General features: G+C 42.7%; 1 protein-coding gene across 13 annotated transcripts in view; it reads left to right on the plus strand.

Annotated features, from left to right (window-relative positions):
* The first annotated feature begins 3,752 nt into the window (after positions 1–3,752).
* The window catches only part of ABI1 (abl interactor 1), an 81,154-nt gene continuing 61,636 nt past the window's right edge, over positions 3,753–23,270 (plus strand). For 11 of the 13 annotated variants that reach the window (XM_059818521.1, XM_059818524.1, XM_059818526.1 and 8 more), the window contains exon 1: positions 3,802–3,968. In XM_059818521.1, coding sequence (XP_059674504.1) covers positions 3,852–3,968 — 117 coding nt within the window. In that variant the 5' untranslated portion in view covers positions 3,802–3,851. Of the gene's footprint in view, positions 3,969–23,270 lie in introns of all 13 variants that reach the window. The other 2 variants (XM_059818529.1, XM_059818531.1) reach the window with 2 other exon arrangements.

Below are 23,270 nucleotides of genomic sequence, written 5' to 3' on the forward strand. Positions count from 1 at the left end.
GCTATGTAGCTTCTTGGGTAGCTACTTCTAATTGGGTGTAGGAAACACCAAAAAGGCAACTTTTGGCCCCAGAAAAAAAAAATCCTTAAAGTTATAGCATTAAGTATTCATGCAGGATTGTCCCAGTACAGCCACACTTGTGTAACTATATCACTGTAATCAACAAAAATTTTCCTACAAGAACATGAGACTTGGCATTTGGCAGCAGAGCTGATGTGGCTGATCTGAACAGGCCCAGTGTCCCCTGTGCTTCCAGCTGCCCCCTCAGATCCCTCACCTCCCTTGCACTGTCAAAAGTGCTTGTGTGGCTAAACAACCAAATCAGGAATTGATCCAGCTGAGAAACAGTCCAACAAAAAATAGTTATTTTCCAATCAATACTACTGAAGCAAGTACTGTTCCCAAGGGAAAAACAAAGACACTTGTCAATCCATGGCCTAGAAAAGGGAATAGGCAGTTACAGAGCTACACAAATTATAGTGCAGAGGAAGTTGCTTTGATGCTGCTACTTCGATGCTTTTCTAAACAGGTGCATTTAGAATATAGTCACATTTCTCTCTCCCTGTCAAAATGGGCTATGTCCCAGAAGGACAGTATTGCCCCTGGAGATCATCATGCCCCACTGAAGGAGGAGCAAATCTCAGATGGACAGTTGAGACACCAAGAGGTATATAAGCTCATTTTACTCTGGATGGGATCTCATTCAGGTGATCGTGTGGGTGGAGCTTGAAGAGCATCATTACATTTTTTCCTCTACCAGTCCAGCTGCCTCAGCAAAGAAAATTTTCATTCCCAGCTCACTGGCACACTTGAAGTATCTTCAGTTAGTTAGTTAACTTTTCCTTCTAATCAGCAGTTTATTGTCTGAAGCAATGGGAAAGTGTGATAATTAAAAAAACCCCAACAGAATAAAATAGTTCCTAAAGAAAAACCCAATGAATGCAGTTCAGATGCACACTAGTGTCTTCAGCAAAGGTCAGCTCAAGTCCAAGGTATATTGGCTCTGGCTCACTGCTGGTTCTGCTAGATTTGGCTAGCACTTGCATAGCTACCCGAATGTCTCTGTGCTTTCCGGTGCTTTGGAATAGCTCCATATACACACCATACACGCTAATGGAGCCAGCTTGGGTCTATTGCATCCGAGTCAATAAAACCTCCAAGAACCTCAGACATGAGGAACATACTGCAAAGACATTCGAGTGACCCTGCAGAGAGTCATTTTGAAAGCAGGAGGGTGAGCATGCAGTAGGAGCTAATAAGGCCTGCTGATCTAATTAGTTGAGCATGTCCCCACCACGATTCCCAGCGCGTCTTGCATTGCTTGACCCTCGCAGCAGTACTGCCGTGGTTGCATGGCACTAAGTTAAAAAGTCCTGCTGGAGTTGACCTAGCTCAGCGTGGAGCCAGTTTGGGTGTTTCTGTATCTACAAGTCAATCTCCCAGGCATCAGGATAACTCTCGGCTGTGCCAGGAAGGCTGAAGAAAAGTCACAATGCAGATGTCACAAGGTGGCGCTCTTTGACGCGGTCTTCCAAGGTCTTCTTGAGTTGCGAGCACATTTTGATGTAGAGTTGGTAGGTTTTTTGGTTTGTGCAAGGCATTGTGAGTCGAGATCCGTTGGAGGGAAGGGGCTGTAAGCCCTCCTAGAGCCTCTGCTCTACTGCTTGAGGCGGGTGCGTTTCCTGGAAGCCAGCACTGCCCCGAACAGCTGGTGTCCTGCCATCTGCTTGTAGGACTAGGTTGCCCTCTGAAGTGAAGCACAATACATTTAGCAAAACACACAGCACTGATTTTTCTCATACTGAAAAAAGTTGACATGCAAGACCCCATACATCTGCTGTCTCTTGGTACAGGGGCAGCAGGAACATTTTAAGAAGAGCCAACAACAGTTGTGCTACATTTGAGGATGTTAACTTCCATGAAGTGAGTCTGTGATCTGTAGGCAATTACAGACTCATCCAAGTCCATGGGTGTCAAGCAATTTGCAGCCAGGCTATATAGAGAAATCAAATTTGTCTTTGTATTACGATAGCTGGAAACAAGGAGAAGTCAGTGTCCAAGATGATTTCTGATCACACTTGCCCTGGGACCCATTAAAAGCTTGTCTATATCTCAATACTATTGGAGATCAAATTTAATTATTTTACATTAAAAGGGTACTTGGAATCCAGAATAAAATGTTTTATTGGAAGCTACATGTTGTCCTAAAGAGAGTTATTGAAGCCACTTCGGAAACAATTTTGCTAAACTGCCAAATGAATTAACCATCAGAAGATAGCAATGTAGATGCATTTCTACCCCCCAGCAAGTGCTGCAAATATACCAGCTCTGTTCTCTGCTGTCCCAGACAGCACTCAAATATCTCTCTCAACACCTATCTAGCTGTTCCCAGCCAGGCAGTGGTTTTTTGTAACTCCAGCTGCAAAGACCTTCCCATGCCCACTGGTCCTTCCCAGGCTCCCTACCATTCATTCTCACTTCCATGGTTCTAGACTGAGATGCTGGACTTTGCTGACCTCAGAGGGGAAGGGAAATGAAATTTCCTCTCTCCACCTTGATTTAGAGACATCAGCAGGTATACGAAAGGATCATGACCAGAACGATTGTCAGTGCTGCAAACAGAAGATAGACTCCAGAGGACATGCAAAATACCACACCATTATGTAGAGATGAGGCAGTCTGCTCTTACTATAATGTGTTTGAGAATATTTTTTTTCTGAAACATGCTGACTCTTCACTGCTGTGGGTTTTACTGGGACAACCACTAAAATTCAAGGACTAATACCAGTTGCCTTTGTAACTGCATACATACAGCACAGAAAGCCAAGGCATGAATAATGGGCCTTGGAGACAGCTTCTTCTGGGCCTGTTACTCATTGCAAAAGCAGGCTTGGACACCCCAGGATAGAAGCCACCTGCTGTTGCTGGCTTTTTTTTCTGGTATGAACACAGAAACAGGATTTTGCTTACACAAATCACACATGCAAGAAAGATCGTACTAAATAAGCACCAGACCCTTACCTTCCACACCTTTGCAACAATCAGAGGAGGCCCTGAACAATGATTAACAACTGAGGTAAAGGAGGGGCAGGAATAATGTATTTACCTCAGCCAAATATTTAAGTTCTTCTTATGGAACAAAACCCACAAAAATGGTAATTGATAATTATTACTTCTGAGCAGGCCTTCACAAAAATCTGCACAGCTTAGATTCAGTATTTCTCCCTCCCCCTCAGGATAACCCCCTGGGAAGGGACTAATCGCCCCTAATCGTGATGCTCCTATCGTTTTAACAATTTTTTTGTCATCTCACAAATTTCTAGCCTGACAGGAGGCCGGATAACCAGGGCAGCGCTTCCCTCCCACAGCCTTTTGGCTTCTCCTGAAGAGAGGCACTGCCTCAGGGAATCACTGATGGGGCTGGGGCTTTTTTGAGGAACGCGAGGGAAGGACACAAGCACCTTCCCTCATCTCTAGGCGCCCAGAAGGACGGTCCGACTACCGCCCTCCCACCGCCCTCCGCAGCGGCCGGGCGGGGCACGACACCCCCAGACTCCGCCATCTCCCCGCGGCAGTCGCGGGCGGCGGCCATAAACAGCGCCCGCCCCGCCTCACACCGCGCATGCGTCCTGCGCGGCGCGGCGCTGCCTACAGCTCCCGGCTTGCTTTGCAACGCGGGGGGCGTTTTTCTCTTTTTTTTTTTCCGCCCCGCGGAGGGGGAAGGATGGGTGGGGAAAGCGAGAGCTCACGAAAGCGAGGCGAGGAGGAATCCCACAATACCAGGCGGGTTGCGAGCCAGGCGCTGCCGCTGTCTCTTTAACGCAAGAGGAAGCGATGCGGAGGGGTGGAAAATGGCAGAGTTGCAGATGTTGCTAGAGGAGGAAATCCCTTCTGGCAAGCGGGCTCTGCTCGAGAGCTACCAGAACCTCACTCGAGTCGCCGACTACTGCGAAAACAACTACATCCAGGTGAGGGGCGGCGGGGCAGCGCACCGCGGCCGGCGGTGAGGCTCGGGTCGGCTGGGCTGGGCTGGGCTGGGCTGGGCTGGGCTCGGCTCTCCGGTGCGGGCGGCGGGGCCGGAGCCGCCTGAGGGGCAGCGCGGCGCCCGGCTGCCCCCGCCGCGGTTACCCGCCCCGCAGCCGTTCCCCCGGGTTTGCCTTTTCTTTCAACTTTTCCAGCTGAACGAACAGGGTTCCCTCCCCCCGCTCCGGAGGGGAAGGGAGGGAGTTATTATGTCAGTCCGGCTCGGAGGGTGTGTCTTTTTTTTTTTTTTTTCCCCCTTCCCCCCTTGCCCCCCCCCCCCCCCCCGCCCGTATTTATTATTATGAGTCACATCCCGGAGACCTCCCTGGGCTGGGCTGGGGGGTGAGTGGGACGTGAGGGCCGGTGAACATCTCCGTGTGGCCGGCTCAGAGCCGGTATCTCAGGTTCCCCCCTCGCTTCCCGGCGGCTCGGCTCCCTCTGGGGGAAGCCGGCGGGGCGTGGGGCGGCGGTTGGTGACGGTTGCTGAGGCGGGCAGCGGCGCGCCGCTCGGCGCGCCTCACGTGGAGCGCGGGTGCCGGGCGGCCCCTCCGCCGCGCTCCGCCAGAGCCGCGCCGGCAGCGCGGGGCCGCCATCCGCAGCGGTGCGGCGGGCGTTTGGGGGGCGGAAGGGGCCCCGCACACGAGTGACATCACGTAATTCAGTCATCGGGGGGGATTCGCGGTGGGAGCCGTGCGCTGCGTCTTCCTCGGCGTGCGGCTTTCGGCGAGGCCGAGGGAACCGCGTTCTTGGCGCGGCGCGCTGAGGGTCCGCATCGCGGCAGTGAGCGGTTTGTGGGGGCAGGAAGCTGCCCGTGTGCAGGCACTGGTGCGTGAGCGTGAGGTGGGGTTTCAAAATGGCAATCTGTGCCTCTCGCAGGCTTCGCAATTCAAACACCCTACAGCCATAATTTCGGACCGGGGCTCCGATGCTGGAAGAGGCTCCGTTGGTTGTAGCGTGTCTCCACCAGTCGGTGTGGATTTTTTTTCCCTTAGATTGCCAGTACTTCTTGGCCTTGCTTTAGGTCTATTTTTGTGACTGTACTTTAAGCACAATTTACTATTATTATTTTTTTCAGGATTTGCAGCACGTAACTCTGTAAGTCTGTGTATGTAGTCATACTGATGTGGATACAGAACTATCCAGAGATGCTCAAATTAAACTTTTTATTTTTTAGTAAAAAATTGAAGGGAAAAGGAAACAAACTCCACTCTCCTTGCTAGACAGATTGTAAAGTGAACTTGTTGAATCTAACGCTAGACTACCTGTGATGAGTATTTAATACAGGTTATTAAGTTCTCTGGCATCCATCGTTGTTGGTAAGCTATCTTACTGTTATTAGTAATGGAGCAGAAAATTTGAAAACACAGCTTTAGTAATATGAATTGACTTTTTTTTTTAAATGAGCTACTTGGATTAAAACTGCTTTAACAAGTCATATTTTTAAGAAGTATTTTTTTGTGGTGTGTGAGGTAGTATGAGTTAATGTCTATTTACTCTTCTGAGTTCTTTGCTCCACCCAAAGCAAGCTGCTGATATAAATGCTTCTAAGAGGTGAGGTTCATTTGGTTTTACTCATGGGAAATATGACAAATACATGAGCATGGTAATTGCGGCACAAGTTTTGACCTGTCTCCTGCTCCTGACTTTTTCCCAATGTCAGAAAGCTACAGAGAATCTTCAGTTAGATCATTTTCTTCAGAGTCCTAAAACTTGTCTTTTCTTTCTTGAGGCAAACAAACCAAAAAACCCAATACTTGAGCTAGTTCCCATCTCGTCATTTGGGGTGGGTTTTATTTTTCTTTTTTCTTTTTTTTTTCTTTTTTATTTGGTAGCTCATTTTCACCTCAAGTATCAAGGTCAGCTGGATGTGGGATTGATATGGTCTGTTTTATCTGTGTACAGCTGTGTTTACCCCTTTTGAAAGGAAGCTGGTGTTCTAAAATTCCTAATGAGGACTTGCGCAGTAGCTTTGAAAAATGTGTACCTCGCTTGTATTGTACACACATTGTTCACTTACTCTGTAAAAATGGCAAATATATTGATAAAATTACATAGATTTTTTTTTAATGTGTGATGGAGGTGGTTTTTTTAATCAGCACTTTATACAAAGCCATCTGTTCACCAGTTGTACTACTGAACAGATTATACTTCCAGTGCCTGTGGTAGGGCCGCTGCAGGATTAGGCAATATGACACAGGGCACTGGGTTATGAGATTTGGGAGTGTGTGTTGTGGGACGGGAAGGGAGGAGAGGAGAGGAAGAGGCTTAACCAACACATAATACAAAGTGTTTGTATTTAATGTAATCGAGCATTTTATAAAAAAGGCAGGCCGGAACAGAGAACCTGGCCATGAAGTGAGTGTTAAAATAGTTCAGAAGTGGCTATGCATCATAACTTATCCCATAGCATGTAACTGATTCAGTCTGGCCTCTTTTGAGTCTAGATAGCTTTGAATTTGGAGAGTTTTCTCTTTCTGTGAGAGGCTATGTGCTCCTTAGTAGGAAAACTTGTTGTGCGCTGTCACCCTCTCTTTGTTGTGGCATTGAGGTCGAACAAGTGTGTCTGACTACTCTGGGTGCTGGTGCTAACAATTTGTAGTAATTGTAATAGTACTCAGATATTTATTCAGAACTCTTGATGTTCTTGGTCTTATGTTCTTTGCTCACTTCAGCAGGAAAGTAATTTCCCACCCCCAATATTGCTGTATTCAAACTATATCTGTATTTTTGGATCTGAAAACATATGAATCTTGTTTTGTCTCTCTCACTTAATCTGGGAATAATTCTGGTAAAATTTCAGTTGTTCTGGTTTTTTGAAGATAATTTGTCTTCAATGTCTTTAGGGATTCCTCAGAAAAAAAAAAAGGGGGGGGGGGGTAGGAAAAAGGGGAAGAAACTCAACCTGGGTGGAATTTGGCTCCCTAATGGTGAATGTAGCTCTGTTGACAGTAAACATCCTTATACTGAAGCACTTAGGAAAGATGGCAGCATTTTCAACTCCGAAGTTGAAAATCACTGTTCTTAGAAAAGTGCAAAGCAGTTCCTGGCTAAGTAAAATTGTGAATAAATCAGAATGCCATGCAGTAACACAGTTTGCCCTCCAGACCATGTGTATGCTGGTTATCTAGAAGGTTTATCTGATAGGGAGGGAAAAGAATTCAGGAGAAGTAGAGCAAATAAGTTACTAAGGAAGACCTACAGTGCTAAAAGGAAAGTACAGTATGGTGGCAGTCTTGGCGGGGATGGGAGTGGGGGGGAGACAGAAAAAAGGGAAAGGAAACCAAGTGTGGAAGTAGTAATTGAAGGAAGTTGTGATGTTATTGGTGGGGATGTTGACTTTGACTAGAAGGAAAAAGGCATTATAAGTACATTACTGTATTTAATCTGTGACAGGATTTAAAATCTGTTAATTTCTGGTTGGAAGCTTCAGTGACAAGCAGGTAGAAAATTAGATTCCTGTTTTCTTTTAGATCAGAGACTTAAAATCTGAACAATTTTAAGAGCAGGTTTTGAACCTTGAATCTTTAACTGGAAGCATGGTTTTGTCTCCTGAATCAGTTTTCTTAAATATAGAGAAATTACATTTTTCTTAGTATTTTCTAAATGTTTTTTTCTTAGCATTCTTTAGAATACTGGTATGACTCTGTTTATGATGGAGACATTTACTTGTGAATTGGTATACCTTTATAATAATGTACAGTGAGATTAAGTGAGGGGAGGAGTGGTGAAACTGTTTTATAATGGAAATAAATTAAACTTCTTCATAGATGACACAAATGTAAATTCCAGCACTTAATGCCTTCCCCAAATCCTTTTGCTCACAAATAAAATCAGGGACTAGCCCCTTTAACATGCGTGTAACCTTGAAAGGTTATCTGGAAAATCTGTAGCATAAAGCTTGAAGATACTAGTGAGGAATTTCATCAGTATCCTAAACAGTATGAACTTGATCAGTACTAATACAGAAATAACATACGGAGTTAAAGCACTTACAGTTCTAATTATGATTCTTCAGCTGAAAATATTAACTTTCAGAGAGATTCTCCAGCCAGTTTCCTGGCTGAATTATTTTCAGTTTTTAATGAACTTACTTACAATAACTAGCTTATGAAGTGTTAAATGACACAGGAAACCAGCGTCTCCAGTGTTACTGCACTGATGACTTACTTTTGCACAACTTCAGTTGACTGGTGTAGCACAGAGAGGCTTCTCTGTGCTATAAAACACCGCTTAGAACTCTCCTCTAGTGTCTAAATTAGATGTTTCTTGTAGCCTTTTTTATACATAGGCAGATAAATAGTTTTCATCGCTCTCTTTGCTTCTAAACCACTTGAGAAGATCCATTTGTAATTTTTTTTAAGCTCAAATATGATTTTAGTATGACTGAGAGAACCTCTAAATGAATAGCTTGGAATATGTATTACTTGTGTAAACTCTAATCATGGTGGTCTCTAGTGGGTAGATTTAGCAGCTTTAGAAAATAAATTAAGTGAAAGACCTTTTAAGGAAGTACGTGCTGTGTTGCCTAAATGCATTTTTTTGTTGTCATGTTATTTCCTTCTGTAGCTTCCAACTGGTATGTGGAAACTGAATGGTGAGTTAACAAGCTATTCTGGGTAAAACAGACAAAAGCAGGGACAGATTTCAGTTTGACTGCTATTACAAAAAATTTAAATCTGCTTTTCAGTTAGTAGAAAAATAAGTGTGTGGGGTTGAGCAGAAGTGTTGCATGCAAGAAATCTCACAAATCCTCATGTTATCTTCTAGTATGCATGTAGGAATCCTTTCTGTTTGATAGGCTGCATGTTCTGCACTTCCTATACAGTAGATAGTACATATTAGAAAGGAAATAACTTCTTTCATGGTGTTTCTTTTTCCCTTAAATGTTGGTAACTGATCTGACACTTAGTTTCATTGCCTGGTATATGGAAAGTGGCTTAGCTTAGTTCAGTACAAAGAAGTTCACTCAGAATGTCTAATTCAGGAAATGACCTGCTTTAAAAGGATAAACTTCTTAAATTGTCACTAGCACAAATCTTTTATGTGCTGTGAGAACTTGCATGCTTTTATGTTCATAGGTTAATTAGTTTGTATCCAGAGTAAATACAGTGATTTTCTTGTTGTTGTTGTTCCTGGTTTCTTTGCTAAATTTGAAACATTTTATAAAAAAAGCAAATTAAGCTAGCTCACTTTCTGTAACACCAAAATGTAATTCAAAATTAGAGAGCTTGAGAGCAATGAGATAAAACATGGATGTACTATGAACTATCCTTTGTAGGTTTAAAGCATATCCTTTAAGAAAAGTTGTTAGCTTATACTTTTAAATGCTGTTCCTTTTTAAGGTAATTTAAGTGAATGTTTGCCATCAGTATTAAAAGGCACTGGCTGTTCTGTGTGCATGTTTTTTTTTAAATAATAATAATAATAATAATAATTTGGGTGCAGGTTGGTGGGCTAGGCTTGTAGCTCTTTTGTGCCTTGTATAGGTCTTCTGTGCCAGTGCGTTGTCCGTGTTTTGAAAAACACAGCTGTATATTTAGCTCGAGAGCAGCAATAAGACAATAGTCCAGCTTCACTGAATCAGCAGGAGATTACCCCGCGTATACAGGAAACGGACCCTAGAGTATAGTATGTCTGTTTTGTGTCCAAAGAAGGTAGATGATATGAGACCAGCTTTTCCAAATTTGAAATGTTTCTGTTAATTTTGGTACACTTGGTTTAAGAAGCTGGCAAGATATCAGCTGCTCTTCCTGCTCCATTTTTATTAGTATTTCAGCAGATGATTGTCTCAGTGGTGTGCTACCTTAATCAGGCAGAGTAAAGTGGATTGGGATAAGCTTTTACAGGTGTGTACTGCTTCTTCCACGAAGGAAGTGCTGTCCGCTCCTTTCCATTTGCACATATGTTGGAAGGAAGAGGCTTGCAGGTTGTCTGCCAGTGTATGTTAAGCATAATCCTTGCTGTCTGTGCTGCTCTCGGTGTGCCCAGCCCTGTGGAATTGTTGGAAGGAAGAAAGACAACATGAGTAAGAGGGGGCAACTGTTTAATACTTGCTCCCGGAGATCCAGAGGGAGGTTTGTTGCAGTAAGTAGCTCTTACGGTAAAGAGAAAATAGATGGGCCTTGAGGAGGGCTCATAAAGTGGATCACATTGTAATGAAGGTAAGAGTACAGGAGCAGGCTGTGTGCAAGTAGGAAGCATTGTAGCTCCAAAGGGCAAAGTTCGTGTTAGTATCTGTGCTACCGATCTAAGTTTAACAACTAAAACCCCCAAACTCTGCAACAAAAAAACCTGATGCAACTACCCAATATCTTTGTTTAGTATTTTGAACTGTCTTCATTTTACAGAAGTGTAAATGGAGACATAGAACTGACACATGGAAGGTCATATAGGGAAGTGCTGTCAGGTTTGGGAACAGAACCTGACTGTTTGGACTTAGTGCTGTGCACAAGGGTTTGGTTCCCTCCCACCCCCCCCACCCTTTGGAATTGCCTCTGTTATACTACAACACAGCAAAAATTGCATATTTGCAGAAACGCAGAGACAGTGTCCGCAGAGACAGTGTCCGCAGAGACAGTGTCCGCAGAGACAGTGTCCGCAGAGACAGTGCAGTGAATCCCTTGAGAAAAGATGCACCTGAAACCATCATTGAACTCATTAGCAGCAATTCCTTCTTAAGAGTTTTACATATGTTCTCTCATTAGAATCTCAAGGTTCTTATTTTTGGCTTTGCAAACTTCTGGAGTTACATAATGCTCACAGTACTGTCTGTCTGCATGTTGGTGGGTCTTTCTGTCTTGGCAGAGGCACCAGAAGATACTGCTCTCTTTCTTGTTAGAGAAAGCAGTCTGTGTTTGACAGTTCTGGTGATGGAAATCTTATTTATCCGCAGAACAACAGGGTGGCAGCTGTATGGATGAAGCATCAGTTCTGGTGTAGCAAGACATCCTTGAGGGATAAGAGGGTATCTTGCTCTCCCTGTGCCTGTGTTCAGTCCTTAATTAGTAATTTGAAGTCAAAAAGAGCATGGTGTGGTTTTTATTTGTTGTTTCTTGGTAGGAAATTACTTGTGGGCCCTCAGTTACTCAGTGTCCAGGCTTGTTCATAATTACCTGGGCATTCTTGTGCTCTTTAGTATTTATGTTACCCAGAGCGGTGTTCCTCTGATGCTCTTCCCTCCACCACCATACGTCACACTTCGCCCCCCGCCCCCAGTCTGAGCACTGGTGACAGAGGTGGATGGGCTTGGTCACAGGGATCCTCCCTTCCCTCCACCCCGAAGTAAAGGGAAGTAACTGCTGAGTTTGTAATAGTAGATACGGTGCCTCAGTGTGGTTCCTCCCTTTTCCTGACCTTGCTGCTGAGGCAGCTGCTGCAGACAGAGACTTGGTGTCTCCTGTGGGTTGTAGAAATAGCCCTTTGCAGCTCAAAACTTGCACAGAGCCCTTGGGGGGCCAAGACCAGGGTGCTGTGGAGAATAGGTCACGATGAGTTCCTGAACAGAGCTCTAGAATAGGTCACGATGAGTTCCTGAACAGAGCTCTGTGAGCAAGATAATAATCTGCAGGTGCCTTTTCTCCTTCACCTCCAGCCTGACAGCATGCCCTTCTGACTGCGCTGGAGGGGCTCAGTCAAGTGTTTCATCAGCTTAGGGCCAGATAGAAGTGCTGTATCTTTTTATTTTACTAACAGGTGGATTCTTTGAGGAATCCATTTATTGTACAGCAAATGAAAGCAGAACTCTAAACTCCTCCTCTTGGTATTAGAGGGAATGCCTTTTTTCCTTGGGTTAATTTGTAAGAGTGTAGATGCCACCTTTGCTTGAAACAACACAAATTGTGTTATCATTACTTCTGCAAGGTCTTAATGCTGTTAACAGGAGCCATGTATGCTTTGCAGAGCATAGATTTGTTACTGTGATGCCAATATTGTGAAATAAAAGGGGGGACAACGGGACCCTGCAGGAGAATTTCAGCTTGGAGTGAAACATGAATGCAGCGTTTTCAAATGCAACTTGTAAAATTCAACAATCTGTATTAACATGATGTGAAGTTGGTAGCCAGCCTGCTGGCTAAGCTGACAAAACAAGTTAGTTTTACTCTGAAAAAGCTTGACTGCTTACAAGGTGAGTTTATTTTTAATAATATTCTTGTCTTAAGATTCTGGATCAAATATGTTTAGTTAGTAAGTGCTGGGTTTGGCAAACTGAAAAAGGCTCTGAAATTCAAAGATTCTCTTGGTTTGGGCCTTTCCTACAATAAAGTCTCTTCATAACAGCTGCAGATGATGTGTGCTGTACTGTATCTTCTGTTACGGTGGAATATTCTGAAAGAACAGTAACAGTTGTCTCTTCTGCAATGAGATACACCTTTCTTATGTGCCATGTTTCTTATGTTAAGATAGCAGATATATTTGTGATAGTGTCTTCCCTCCCTCTTCCTTCCTCCCTCCCTATCCAAAGAGCTCAAAATGACCAATTCTCTGTACTCTTTCTACAGCAGAAATTAAAGAGAAAACATACTGCTCCATGTGCAAGGAGGCTCTGATAGTGTAGTGATGAGCAGTTAAAGAACTCATGGGGAAGAGACTCCGCATGGCTTTCCTAATTTCATTGTAACCTCAAAGACAAATAGGAGTAAAACGTGGTACTGTTTCTTCTTTTGTTAAGAAAGCAGGGAGGCCTCTTAGAATGCAGGCGGAGGAGGCTTACTAAAACAAATGCTGGTTTAACATCCTTAGAGTTGAACGTAATGTTCTTACTGGGTGGTCTTAAGGCTATAAATAGTTCCAAGAAAAAAAATTGTTTGTTTACTACTTGAAGCATAGCAATTCTTTGATATCCTTGGGGAAAAAAAAAATAAGCGTAGACTCTTGTGGCTACTTTCACACCAGTGTTTCACAAGATAATGTTTTTTGTAAACCATATTTTATCAGGCAAGTGTGGGGTTTTTCATTGTCTTTTTTTTCCAGCTAAGCTTTCACCAGATGCATATCTTCACTTTCATCTTGTTGTACTTTGGGGTCAGCAAATCCACCAACCAGTATTTGTCCTGCTGCAATCATTGTCAGTTGAGCATCTTATTTGACTTTATTGTAGCAGGTGTGCTACAAATAATACTTGAACTGTGGTCCCCATGCAATAATTCTGTGTTTTCTGGAGCCCAAGATAAGAAAACGTGTGTGTAAGACAAATAGACAAGAAAAGTACAAGGTGTCCAGGCGGTTGCATCATACTACTGCAGTAACATCTAAGCTGCAGAATGCCATGCCATGGCTTGTCCTTTCACATTCGTACACCCAATAATGTTAGTCACTGTTATGTCACTAAATGGTACTAGTGACAACATTTCTCTCTTTCCAGGTACTTCTCCTAGCTTGTGATCTTAATGTGAATTTGCTGCAGGCCATTTCCTAGACCTGTTGTCTCACCTACTCTTGTCCTACTGCCAAATACTGTGGGCTTTCTCTTTTACTGCCATTGATGCAAGAGTGCTCTCATCACAGCATCTGCCTCTGAAACAGACTCACATGCTTGTTCTCTACCTTGTTGACTTTCAGTGTCATTTCAGATCTCATTTGAAAACCTCTTCTCCCTTGCCTATTTCTTTTAATTAATCTCTTTCCATTATTTAACTGTGTATTTTACTGCCTTGCAGCTTAAATTATGCAGCTGTTTTTCATGATACCTTTCAGACAAACAGTTTCTGATAGCATGGGTTTGAATAATTTGAAACCTGCAGCTACTGAAGGCATTTATATACACTTCTTTTTTAGATTGTCTTTATTGGCACAGAGTTGAGGCTAAGGCCTTGGCTGTGAAGTGGTCTGTAACCATCTAGGGAAGCCATGATGAGCAGGATACAGAGGAAACAGAAGGCAGCTGGGGAGACATAGTATGCAATGGGACTGGCATGATTCTGCCTACTGGTAACATTCTTAGGAGGCCTCTCGGATATATGCGGCCAGGCCTTTCCTTTATAAGAAATCTGTCTTGTTCAGGAAGCTGGTCCTTTTGTTAACTCTGAGATCAAGGAGTGGAAAGGGCTTAATAAAACACCCCTGCTTGGAGGGCTTTGGATCTCTTAACTGTGAGGGAAAGGGGGACTTCTCAGGGGTAATGGTGTTCTGTTAACATACATCAGTAGGTATGTATCCACAAAACAGTTGGACCTGATCCTGAAGGGTTTTTATAAAATATGATTATAGCTTCCAGGGTTCCCACTGTGAGGCCTTTTGGCAGGTGGCTTGGATGATGCTTCAGTCAAGGTCCAGAGAGTATCAGACTAATAAACAGAGATATGATGGATCAGTGCAGTTATGTTGGCAAGATCCTTGGAGACCTGGCTGGGGATTGTTCAGCTTTTGATTTGCTGGCTCACTTGCAGGATTTCTAAGTCTCTGGGAGGAGCTGTTGCTTCTGTGATGCAAACTCCTGGCTTTAGCTGCATTAGATAAAATGTGTATCTGGTTTGGAAGTGCTTGGTTCTACAAGGGCTCTCTTCAAATACTGTGGGTGTGTTTCCTGCTGCAGCATACCGTATGTTCTCCCAGCACTGAAATGATCTGGTTGCCACAGTAGGCCTGAGACTTGTCTGGGAGTATTGCAAGTACATGTTGTCTTAAATGGCAGCGGGTTTTGTATCTGATTTCTAAGTTGTCTTTAGCTTTGAATGTTAGAGAAAACTGTTGTTGCCATAGATGTAATTGAAGCTTGGGCTCATACAATATTGCTTACTTTGTAAGAAGTCTTGTATCACTTGACTAGTGGCTGTCTCATTTCTAGATGTGTATTGCATTCCTCTTTAGCAGTCTGTCCTTTTAAACCAACCGAGAAGGACAACAGTCAGTGGAAAGCTTTGTAGCACATGTTCCCTCTTTGGAAACCTACTGTTCATGAACAAGAAGTGTAAAAATCGCTCCTGTGAGTACTCTGCAGTGAATATTGACCATTCAGAGATGGAGGAAGGTATTTGTTGTAATTATGAGAAAGGCTTGTTTACTGGGGATAGGAGCCAAGTATGCAGGGATATGGTATCTGTGGGTGGCTGCTACTCTGCTGAGGGGAGAAAAGTTGCTGGTTTTGGTCCTGAATGTGGGTTGTGTAGGGGATTTGAGTGTGTTCCTAGGGCATGAAAGGGCTTAAGGGCTGATAAATGATCCATGTTGAATAACTTTCTGCCTTGCTGACAGAAAATGGGAATGGTTTGAAGGATGACTGAAAAGCAAGTTGAGGGTCTTGAGCAACTCTTAATATTCTGGTAGGAGTAAAAGCACAGGAGGAATGGGGGAGAGTGTGTAACCCTCCTTCACTGTGTGCCTCTCTTCAGCTACTCTCTCTTGCTAACTGTGACGTGGTAGAAGGACAAAATTAAAAGTAAATGCTGTTAGTATTTGCTTCCTACCTGCAGCAGACAGCTAGAGAGGTAGCTTTAGTTTTTTGCCAGATTGCTGTAAGGGGTTACTGCAGCAGCACTGGGAGTGGGGGAGTATGAACTGAAGCAGGTACTTACTGGCTGTATAACATCCCCTGAGGCCTGGGGGAATGAATGTGGGGAATACTGTGAGTCATGCTTGTCAGTCTCATAAAGTAGGAGGCTTTTTAAAATTGGCCTTGAAGGGGAAGAGGTGTTTAATGGAACAGTTGTGAAGGAGTTATGCAAATAGAGAACATAAATAATGAGCAAAAGATACTCATTTAGGCTCCTTGCCTCCTCAGAAAATGACTAAACGCAAACTAACCGCTGCGAAAGTTAAGAAAAATGCATCATCATTAAGTATAATGGGTGCAAAAATGTGGCCATTCATGATAAGAAAATTTTCTTTTTGTGACTAGGAAAATAAATTTCTGTAATTGTTGAACAGAAAAGGGTTTGTTTTTTTTTCTTTCCAACTTCTTTTAAAAAAAATGGCAAGGTAGGAAGCTGAAAAGCAGTTCCTCTTGTAAGAGCTGGTTAGGAGGGGAGGTGGTAAAAAGACCAGTCTCCAGTTTTGCTTTGCACTTATCTTCAGTGTTTAGGCTGCTTTTGTATAAAAAGTCTTTCCTTTTCCATCCCCCTATTCATGCAGGATTTTATTTGCATTTAAATACTGTATCTTCTTTGGTAAAATTGAGACCATGTTTTTAAGGTATAACTTCTTTTTGCTACTGACATAGCTACTTATTGCTGTTTTAAAGAGTTTTGAACAGAGCTTGTGAAATGTAATTGTTCCAGTCCTGGGCTTGCTTGCATCTGCTTGCATCACAGAAGAAATCTTATCTCTGGTAGCTAAGGCTTGCCAGCAGACTTAATTGGCATATAATTTGCCTGGACTGCTTCTTCTGCCTCTCTTGCAGTGTAGAGGGGCCATCCCAAGCTTTGAAGCAGTTGGATATACCAGATGCACTGTCCCGCATGCTGCTCCGCAGTTGCGCATGTGTTCCCTTAGCCTCCCCTGTGTTTTAACTAGATGGGGGCAGGTGCTCAGTTTCTTCTGGGGTGCACAGTTGTGCAGATAGACGGCAGCGTGGGTATGGGTGGATATGCAACTGTGGCTGACATGTTCCTGTTGTGAAAGGACTGTTTCTCTGAACACAGTTCCTCTGTGGCTGTAATAAGCTACTCATCTGTCAAGCTGATTATAGACGAGATGGTAGCAAGGTGTCCTGGTGGCCCTACTACAAGTGCTGAAATAGAATAGTTCAGGGGTTGTGTTACTACCGGAGGTGGGGACGGGGAGTAATGTGGATGTGACTATTCTCATACATCTGGTTTTATGGAAGTGCAAGCACTGCTGTTGTCTGTATGACTCTGCACCTCTTGTATCTGTCTAAAGCTGCTCTCTGTTGTACATGAGGGGGAAGCAGTCTTTAAAATCATGTGAAGGAGTAGCATCAAAACACCAGTGGAAAGTCAACATGGATTAGAAAACTTTGCTGTAATTGTGTCTGCCAGAGGCATTGCAGCTGTATTTCTAGGAAAAGTTACTTGAACTACTGTTGTGCTAACTAACACGACAGCAACTGTCTCTCCAAGGACTTTGTTTAAATAAAACAACCCCCTCACTCCTGAATTTGACGCTGTTTCCTATTGAAGAACTTGCTTTCAGTCTTCTGTTGGTTTCTATAAATTAAGTTTTATCTGTTGCTGGATGTGGAGATTACCGTATTTATTTACTACTTGTTACCTACTGTCCTGTTCATGGGGTTTTTCTGGGAAAGAAACAATGGTATATTATTGATTTGCCATTTCTCTCTCCCTCTCCTTCTCCTCTCCATTCTCCTGAGCCATCTGTTTTGTTCTGTTGTGTAGGTTTGGTTTTTTTGAGGAGCTAAATTTCTACTTGCTGCAATTGCAATAAACTCATTTGAATACTGGGTTATGTATGTAAGGTTTTGGAATACTGTTTCTAACCATAGGCCCAAATTTTAACATAATAAAAAGTAATTCTTCAAAAAGAAACTGGATGGTAGTGTGCTTACAACCACTGTCAGATAAAAATTGTACAGTCAGGTCCAGGAGTATGTAAAAGTCTAAGCAATATTAGCTGTTTATGTGATCAGATAGAAACAGAAACTAGGTTGACTTTTCTCCACTTACATGCAAGTTCTTGTAAAAACAATCAGTCCTTGTGTTGCAGTCCATTATTTTATTACCATGAGATTACTGTATAGCCTGTGTGCTATGTGAGAGTATGCCTTGTGTTGGGAAGCAAGCTACTAAAAAACTGTGGGGATGCACTGGTTTCTGGTCTAAGCATGTTGTGCCAGTGTTGTGAGATATGTGCAAGCCCTTGGAAGGTTTCCTGCTGGAGTGAGTATATGGGTCTTTGAGACACTAAATAGTCAGCAGTGTAGTACTACAAAGTATGAGAAGAGAATTTGACCCTGTAATGGCCTTTGTTTTCTTCTTTGTTTTAAAAATACTGTGATGTTTGGGAACTGCCTGAACTGTAAAATCTGGGCAGCGGCTGTGTGTTGAAAGTGACTTTCTTAAACATAAGAACTCTTCTTGAATTAGGAACGCTTGCAGTCCAGACACTCGCTGGATGTCAGAAGCCCTATGTAACTCTTGGCTCTATATTTTAGTGCCTTGAGATTCTTCTGGAGCTGGACAGGCCTGCTAATGACTTTCCATGCTCTCCTTCCCCACTTCCCTCCCTGCTTTGTTGCCCTGCAACATCTCTGACATCACCATGTGGAGAAACCTATTGTGGTGCAGAGCGTGGCTTTGAGCCTGCTTGCTTTTGGACCAACCCTTTTGCTGATGCTGACATTCAGTATGTAGCTGTCTCACAAACAGCAGCTGAGGTTACCCTGTTGTATGGGTTCAAACCACTGTTGACATATAATCTGTGACACCAGGACATGCTGAGGTGACACTGTAATTTGATCCTTTATGCTAAATCTTCTTGTCTTAACCTTGCTTGCTTAATGCTGTCTGGTATGATTCCAGGCCTGCCTAGAGGGTAGGGAGGACTAGAGAGTGAGGATCTGGAAAGAAAGGTAGTCTTGGAAGCTCACCTATAAAAGATCGAATTTTAGCATGTTGCGTGTCTTCAGGTATGTATTTATTGTAGTATTCTGGCTTTGCTCCTTCAGTTTGATCTGTCAAAACTGAGATGAAAAACTTTTGACTGTGTGAGCACTCACCAGTCCTTGAGAGTGAACTGAAGAGGTAAATAAAAATCCATAGAAGGAACCATTGTTATTGATGTTATGAAAAGGAACTTTTTCACACAATATGAGCTGAAGAGCTTTGTCCCAAAACAGGTACTCTGAGCTATCTCGATTCGAAGGCTTGCATGGCATGAAAATCTACCCAGTTCTGATTTTTCACTCCAGTTGGGTTCTGTGTTGCTGCCGCTATATTACAAAGGGGATATTAAGGTAACTAATAAATGCTAAAGTATCTCCTTCCTATTCCCACAAAAAAAGTGAAAAATAAGTCTGATTCATCAGTGAGCATGTCCTTGCTAGATGAACTAAAATTTGTGGGTGGATGCTGGCACTTAAGTAAACAGAAAGCCATTTTAATTTCAAGCCCCATTACAAACAGAAAACAGAAGATCAGTATTTGAGAGACAGTATATAAGGAAACAAATGGAACGCAAGTTCTCCAATTCCCTATTATCTGCCGTCTAGCATGCTGAAATAATCATATGCTCCAAATCCTTGGGTAGCTGTCTTAGTATTGAAGAAGGAAGATTGCTATGGAACTGCAAAGGGTTTCTTTTCCTGGCTGAGAGTCCGAGGGTAGCTCTATTTGGAGCTCTGGCTGATGTCTCTAATGTCAGAGCCTGCTTTGTGTCAGCTCCGAAGAAATTTGTCTGTTTGATGTCATAAGGCAAATCATAGTCACTGCAAGGAAGTTAAAAGTGTAGTTTTGAAGCAACTGGACGTGCTAGTACTGTGCAGTGCTTTACAGTAATGGAAGATGTGGTTTCTGTCCTGGAGCTTGTGTTGTCTAAATCATGTTAAACACAGAAAATAAGACTCAGACCAAATTTTGTAAGCTTGCTGCGTATGCAGTCTTGAAGTCCTTACTAGTTCAGTGTACAAGGGTTGTGTGAAAATGGCACATGGGTGTGCATGCTTCTGTCATTTTAGTTCAGTGTTGCATGCTATTTTGGTTGTATACACAGTCTGTAACAACTGACATTAACAATGTATTGTGCCAACATATATGTTTACTGTGACATCTCCTCTGCTGGATTTGGCAGGAGAATTAAAAATTGTGCTTTCAATAATATTTATATATATATTTTCTTTTTTAATAAGAGGAGTGGTTTAGTCTAGAGCCAACACGAACACTGCTGCATTGGGCAGAAAATGCTTCTAACAGAGCAGCTGGCACATATCTTCCCAGGCTCCATCTGTCAGAGTAGGCATTGCTTTGTAAATCGCTCTCCTATTGGATAGATTAGTTTCTTGCTATAATGTTTGCAGCCTGGATTAAAATGGAATTCTTATGTTTGGGGTTTTTTTATTTACTGTTGAAAAAAAGTGGTTTTGTAGGCTACTTCTGCCCTTCTTTACAGACCTATTAAAGTCTATGTCGGAGTGTTGTGAATGCTACATCTTGTGGACTTATCTTAGTTTAAGTAAAAAACCCATATGGGAGGGTAAGGTAGTCATTGGAAGCTTAATCTCAAAGACATGGTTCTCTGTCATGTACACACAGGTCAGAATGGGCTGGGATCTGATGATAACCTGTATCAGCATATCTGAGAAAGTTATGCACTTGTTTTAAGAAACATCAATACACATATTCATCTTGCATTTTTTGTTATCAAGACTCATATACTTTTACCACTGTGTGTGGGGGGTGTGTGTGTATATATATAAATAGAAGCATGTCCATTAAACTCTCCTTTGGAATGAACTTCTCTCCTTGATGAAGAAACTTTTCTTCCTCTACCTTCCCCAAAAGAGATAACGATTAGAAAAATTGAGACTCTTCTTTTTACAGTTAATGAACAGAATGAAAAGCAACTTTCAAGTAAAAGAAAATCTGCAAGGACACAGGCAGATTGGCTAAATTGGTCTTGGCCCATAGAAATGCTAATTTGCTATCAAGGCTATTCAGGACTGGTCAGGGGAATATTATTGATGGAAATGAAGGATTTGCTGCTAGCTGATTGTCTAGTATGTACAGGATTTGGGGGAAGGGCCTGTCTGAAACAGAGCTTGTGAATTACAGGGAGTGCTTGTTACACTGTCCTATGTGTTTGTTAAACTACAGTAATTTGGTATCTTTTGGTGTCTTGATCCTTGAGGTGGAATAGCTGACTAGTCAATGATTTTTGTCAAGATAGCATTTCTAAAAAGAAACAGACTGAAATCTTGCTTGTGGGCTGTGGAGGTGGTCACCTTATCGTCTGGTGCCTTGAATGAATGCCAGCTTTATTGTGCAAGGTCTTTACCTGGGGAGAAGAGATTTCAAGTTCTACCAGTTCCTCTGCATTTGGTATAGCTGAGTTACTGCATCTTATCTTGGAAACTCAACAGACGTGGTATTATTTCATACCAATGGGCTTTTTTGTTGTGGATGCTGGAAGGAAGTTCACTTGAGTTGAATTGTAGATGCTAGCCTGGCTGTGTTTGAGGATTTCTGCCTCAGTAGATGGGAAGAATTACTGTTTACTGAATGGACTTGAAAGAATTTCGTCATCCTGGTTTTAATTTTGGGGTTACTGTAGTGAGAGGGATCTTGGGTTTTAGAACTGTTCTGAATGGTTAGGCATCTTTCTGTGCCTCCCCCGCCTTTAAATTCCTTTGTACTCCTGGAACAACCAGTTATTTAAGTGGTTGAGAGCTTTGATACTTCTATTTGACACTCCTTCTCACTATGTGTAGAGAGGTGAGTTGGACAGTGTGTTCTACTTCTTGTTTTCACTGTCAGTGAAGGATTGACTGCCAGTCCCCTGGAGAAGGCCTTGGACAGGAGGTGGACATGTTCAGTGACTGCAATATGTTGCTATTAATAGCTTGCAAGCTATTGGTTAATTAAAATCTTGAGCTTTTGACCTCCCACACAAATTCAGAAATGATAGAAAAGTACAACCAAAACAAGAAGTTATGGGAAATCACTTCAGGAAAACACTTGAACGTTTTTCTACTGCACATGTTGTAGTACTGATCTTTGTGGTGCAGAATTTTGGTTGAGATTTGCCTGTGCTCTGGAACATGTGGTTTTTTGGCTTTAGTTCCCCTTTGTGTGGAGGTTGGGTTTGCCCTGTTGTTCTATCAGGCTGTGCTCTTAATTAAGTCCCTTCCTGTTCCTTGTCCCCATATAAGTGCTTTCTTTTAAAATTTCCCATAGTTGTTTTTCCTGATGATAGTAACAGTATGAATGGCAAAGCAGGTGGTTCCAGTAACAAGAATACTGATGGTTATGTTGAATAAAGACAGTAGATAAAGTATACTGGTGAGCTTCTGAAGTCTTATCTGTGGTGCAATGGGAGGATGTCTCTTGTGCTAGTATGCTGGGCAAAGGTGGAGCTGAAACTTCTGAACTAACTCTTCCAATGGCTTATTTCACTTTCCAGTGGGGCAACTGAGGTGCTGGTCAGTGAGAAACAGCCTGTAACTTGTAGGCAGGTAAATATCAAGCCTAGTATAGCTCTGTGGATATTGGGAAATACTCAGTGCATTATGCCCTTGAAGTAAATGCTAGCTACCTTAACATATCGCAGAGAGAATTTCTTCAGTAAGATTGCTGTATGGCATGAGCACAGTAAACCTGTTCCAGGAGACAGTTGACACATCTGACTCATGCTCTGTCCTTACCTGGATGGCATACATAGTGTAAGCAACCCCTATTTGTGAATTTGGAAGCCTTAGTTTCCCCTGCCACTCTGAAATGATATATATCCCTTAAGGCTGTATCTGTGATGAGAGAAACACTGAATGCTCCCTGCTGAGCACCTGCTAGTAATAACCACAGTCTGTTTTGATCTCCTTGGATGGCTGCCAGGTAGGTAGTTGGCTCCTGAAAGTTCTTCAGAATATAGAAACTTGTGGCACTTGCTGCTGTGACTTGCCAGTTTGACTTTCTTCTCTCACTTAAGTGATATTCTGATGTAATAACTATTAGTAACAGCCAAAAAGTCTACCACAGTGCAGTGTGTTTACCAAGCCATCTAACAAGCTTCATGAACTATGGATAAGGGATAACCCATATCCATGGGCTACCTACTTATTTCAGTACATAGCTCCTCAGTTATTTACAGTGATCTCTGGATTTACAGTTCTTGATATTCAGTGTAAATTAGACTTTTGGCTCAGTAGGTAAAGGCTATCTAGTGTATATGGCATATTTAAACCTTTGAAACACATTACTGCAGCTTGGGTGTGGAATACTTGGTCTAAGCTGAACATACATTATGAATAGTTGAGAAATGCCCAAGCCTTTTGCCATTAGCAGTCAGAAGTGACAAATAAACCCTTAAGCCCAACTTTGAGTTATTAAAAGCCTTATCAGATCAGTGAAGCAGCAACTTCAAACTCATAGGTGCATCCAGAAGTTCTACATAATGTTACAAGCTCTTAGGGAGCTCCCCTTAGCTTTAGGGAGGTTTGAGTGCTCCTGTTTTCTGGGCTGGAAAGCCACTTCTCAGAATTATGTTCCTTCCACCTTGGAGTGTCCCCAGCTAGTTCTCAGGGAGGTTAAGTACTGATATCTAGGAGTCTCCAAGCCACTGCCTGGATGCACATCTTCTCCATTCTGTAAAAGTGTTTCCAGTTGACTTGAAAAATGAGGTGCTGT

This window comes from Gavia stellata, chromosome 6 (assembly GCF_030936135.1).
Source record: "Gavia stellata isolate bGavSte3 chromosome 6, bGavSte3.hap2, whole genome shotgun sequence".
Classification (NCBI taxonomy): domain Eukaryota; kingdom Metazoa; phylum Chordata; class Aves; order Gaviiformes; family Gaviidae; genus Gavia; species Gavia stellata.